Source organism: Pantherophis guttatus, chromosome 15 (assembly GCF_059756535.1).
Source record: "Pantherophis guttatus breed Tessera chromosome 15, ASM5975653v1, whole genome shotgun sequence".
Classification (NCBI taxonomy): Eukaryota; Metazoa; Chordata; class Lepidosauria; order Squamata; family Colubridae; genus Pantherophis; species Pantherophis guttatus.
The window spans coordinates 2,252,501-2,255,852 of record NC_142077.1 but is presented as its reverse complement, the minus strand read 5'-3'; the positions used below and the strand labels follow the sequence as shown (position 1 = coordinate 2,255,852).

Below are 3,352 nucleotides of genomic sequence, written 5' to 3'. Positions count from 1 at the left end.
CTCGGAAGAGGACGTGAAGGATCTCCAAATGTTATTTATCGGCTGATTGAAAATCTTTCCATCCCTTTTTTCCGTTAAAAATATCACAATACGATACACAAGAACGCTTTGTTGGTACCGACGCGAGAAGTTTGAGCTTCACTCTTGCAGAAAATTTTTCTTTTAGAGAGAGAGAGAAAAAAATCTGGATTAGCCCACCAAAATCCCAGCTGGATGCCGGGGAAAAAAATAAAAAAAAAACCACAGGAGAACATTCCACTCCAGCTGTTTCTTTCCAGCAGCCATTTGTGCAGAAAAATTAGATTAATGAGTGTAAGTCTCCAGTGCCCTCCCCGTTTCTCCAAAAATTTAAAAAAAAAGAAAGAAAAGAAAGAAGATTGTTGGTCTGAAGAACCAAATTTGAAGACCTCAAACAGCAGCGTTGCTGAGTCAGGGGTCTCTGCTACTGAATAACAGGAAGAGAATAACAAGAGCGGGAAGGGACCTTAGAGGTCTTCTAGTCCACCCCCCGTCTCAAGCAGCAGAGCCTAATATAGTACAAAGCCACGGGAATACAAGAATTTATTTACGGATTTATTTTACAAAACAGGAAAACATCCTCTCGTCAAAAGCAGAACCAGGCGCCGGAAAATAATAATAATAATAATAATGTTAAAAAGCGGCTTTATTCTACCAAAACGGGCGTTTTCTTTTTCTTCGCTTTCGCTTTCCCAAAACGAGACGGCGTGAATGTTGGAAAACCGGGTTTGTTATTATTTATAATAATCATAAAATTATTTTAAGCCTGCCTTGGGTTTCCGTCGGAAGGTGTTTTTATACGCATTGGTTACCCCTTTTTACAGGGAGCCTGAAAAGGTAAAAAGAAAGGGGGGGGGGGAAAATAATCAGAAAGGGAAAAATAAAATAAAATAAGAGGGCTGTTAGTTGCCAAGCTGTGTTTGTGTGTCTCTGTGTGTGTGTGTTTGTGCGGCTGTATGTGAGCAATTTAATTTTGGGGGGTACCCCACGTTGCAATTTTATTTTTGGGGCAAAGCTGGGTTACCCCACCCTCCTATACAAAAAATGCAACCCTGAGACTTGTAGAATGGGAAGGGGTGACCAGGAGGCTATCTAGTCTGACCCCACCCGCGTTGAGAACGGCAACACGTTTCTCCGCCTCCAGCCTCCTCCTCCTCCTCCTCCTCCTTCGGGAGACGTCCCTCCAGGGTTTCACCCGGAAGAGATCCGAGCGAAAGGGAAGCTTAGACGTACTCTCTCGTGACGGTTGTCGAAGGTTGCGATTGTCGGTAATATTGCTGCCCCCTCCTTTCCTCCGGTTTGGGGCAGGAGCAGCTGAGGAAGCTGCCCCCCAGGATCAGCAAACTGGCCGCCGACCAACCCACAAAGAGAGCCGGTCCGAATTCGTACCTGGAAGAAATTCGACTTTGTTAAAAAGAAACGGAACAAATCCTTACCAGAGGTGGAATTCATCCGGTTCAGCCCGGTTTAGACGAACCGCTTGTTAACTTTGTGTGCAGATTCCTTACCAATGCCGGTTAGTTATCCTGCGCGAATTTGGACGGCGGGTTTGACTTCCGAGAAACCTAACTTGGTTGCAGCAGGAACGAAGGACAGATAGTTCTCGAATTCGCTTCGCGACTGTGTGAAGTTGCAACGGCGCTGAAAAAAGGGACTTACGGCCGTTTTTCACACTTACGACCGTTGCAACATCCTTGGTGGTCGGGTGTTCAAAATTCTTGGTAACTGACTCGTGTTTACGACAGTCGCAGTGGTCCCGGGGTTATGTGTGATCCCGTTTTTATGACCTTCTGATGAGCCAAGTCAATGGGGAAGCCGGATTCACTTAACAACCGTGTGACTAATTTAACAACCACGGTGATTCACTTAACAACCGAGGCAAGAAAGGTCTCCAAACGGAGCCAAACACATTTAACAAATGTCTCGCTTAGCAACTGAAATTTTGGGCTCCGTTGTGGTCGTAAGTGGAGGACTACCTGCCTCTGCTTCGCGTTCTCTGATTTTCAGAGCTAACGTGCTCTTGAAAATGGAGGCTCCACTCTGGGAAGCAAAATGTCAGGCCTTCCACTGTATTTTGGCTGGATTTTTCCAAATCAGCCTTCATTCGCCTGTCACTCTTCAGATAGTTAACTTTTCAGAAAATATAATTTTTGAGTTTTTGAGATGGAGGAAATAAATTTATTTTTTCTTGGTAGTCTTTTTTACATTTAAAAAAAAAAAAAGAAACTTGGGACACTGAAATTCGAAATTAGGAGCGGGTAGGAAATGTGATCCGGATGGATGACCTCAATGGGGACCCATACTCACTTGGCATTCAGGGGGGTGCTGGGGTTGAAGAAGTCGTGGGTCACCCGGGATGCGTACCACGAAACGGCCCCAGCTGTGCACAGCCCTGCAAGAAAGAAAATAAATAAAAAAATAAAAGGAAATTACAGGCAGTTCTCACGTGACGACCGTAATGGAGGCCAAACTTTACGTTGTTAAGTGAAACATTTGTTAAGGGAGTTTTGCCCCATTTTACGGCTCAGCATCCACTTCCTTATTTCTTCCTCCCTCCCTCCTACTTTCTCTTCTTCCTTTGCTCCTTCGTTCTTCCATCCTCTCCTTCCTTCCTTCCTTCCTTCCTTCCTTCCTTCCTTCCTTCCTTCCTTCCTTCCTTCCTTCCCTCCCTCCCTCCCTCCCTCCCTCCCCTCTTTCCATTCAGCAGCACAATTGCTCCAAACACTCCCACAAGAGGAATTTTGTTCCCTATTTCACCCTCCACCTCTGACCAGAATGCGGCTACAGGTCCTCCCTCCATAAAGAATTCCATAATATCTTTATTTTGGCCCTTGACCAGCATAGGGTAAAAACACGAGATCAACAGACTGTGGTTTTTTTCCTTTCCTTCCTCTCTCCCTCCCCCACTTCTCCCTTTCCTTTCTTTTCCTTTCGCCTCTGTCCCTCTCCTTTCTTTCTTTCCTTCCTTCCTCTTTCCCCTTCTTTTGTTTCTTCCTTCTTTCCTCCTTCCTTCCTTCTTTCTTCGCGTCCTCCTCTCCTTCCCTCCCTCCTTCTTCTCTACCTTTCCTTTCGCCTCTGTCCCTCTCCTTCTTTCCTTCCTCCTTCCCTTCCCCTTCTTTAGTTTCTTCCTTCTTTCCTCCTTCCTTCCTTCTTTCTTCACGTCCTCCTCTCCTTCCCTCCCTCCCTCCCTCCTTCTTCTCTACCTTTCCTTTCGCTTCTGTCTCTCTCCTTCTTTCCTTCCTACTTCCCTTCCCCTTCTTTAGTTTCTTCCCTCTTTCCTCCTTCCTTCCTTCTTCCTTCACTTCCTCCTCTCCTTCCCTTTCCTTTCACTTCC

General features: G+C 45.8%; 1 protein-coding gene across 1 annotated transcript in view; it reads right to left on the bottom strand.

The window, feature by feature from the left end:
- Positions 1-560: 560 nt before the first annotated feature.
- Positions 561-3,352, bottom strand: part of CLDN19 (claudin 19) — a 6,507-nt gene continuing 3,715 nt past the window's right edge. The window contains exons 3-5 of the mRNA XM_060694205.2: positions 2,326-2,410; positions 1,252-1,407; positions 561-847 (exon numbers count right to left, since the gene is read on the bottom strand). Of these exons, the coding sequence (XP_060550188.1) occupies positions 814-847; positions 1,252-1,407; positions 2,326-2,410 (275 nt within the window). The 3' untranslated portion in view covers positions 561-813. The remainder of the gene's footprint in view (positions 848-1,251; positions 1,408-2,325; positions 2,411-3,352) is intronic.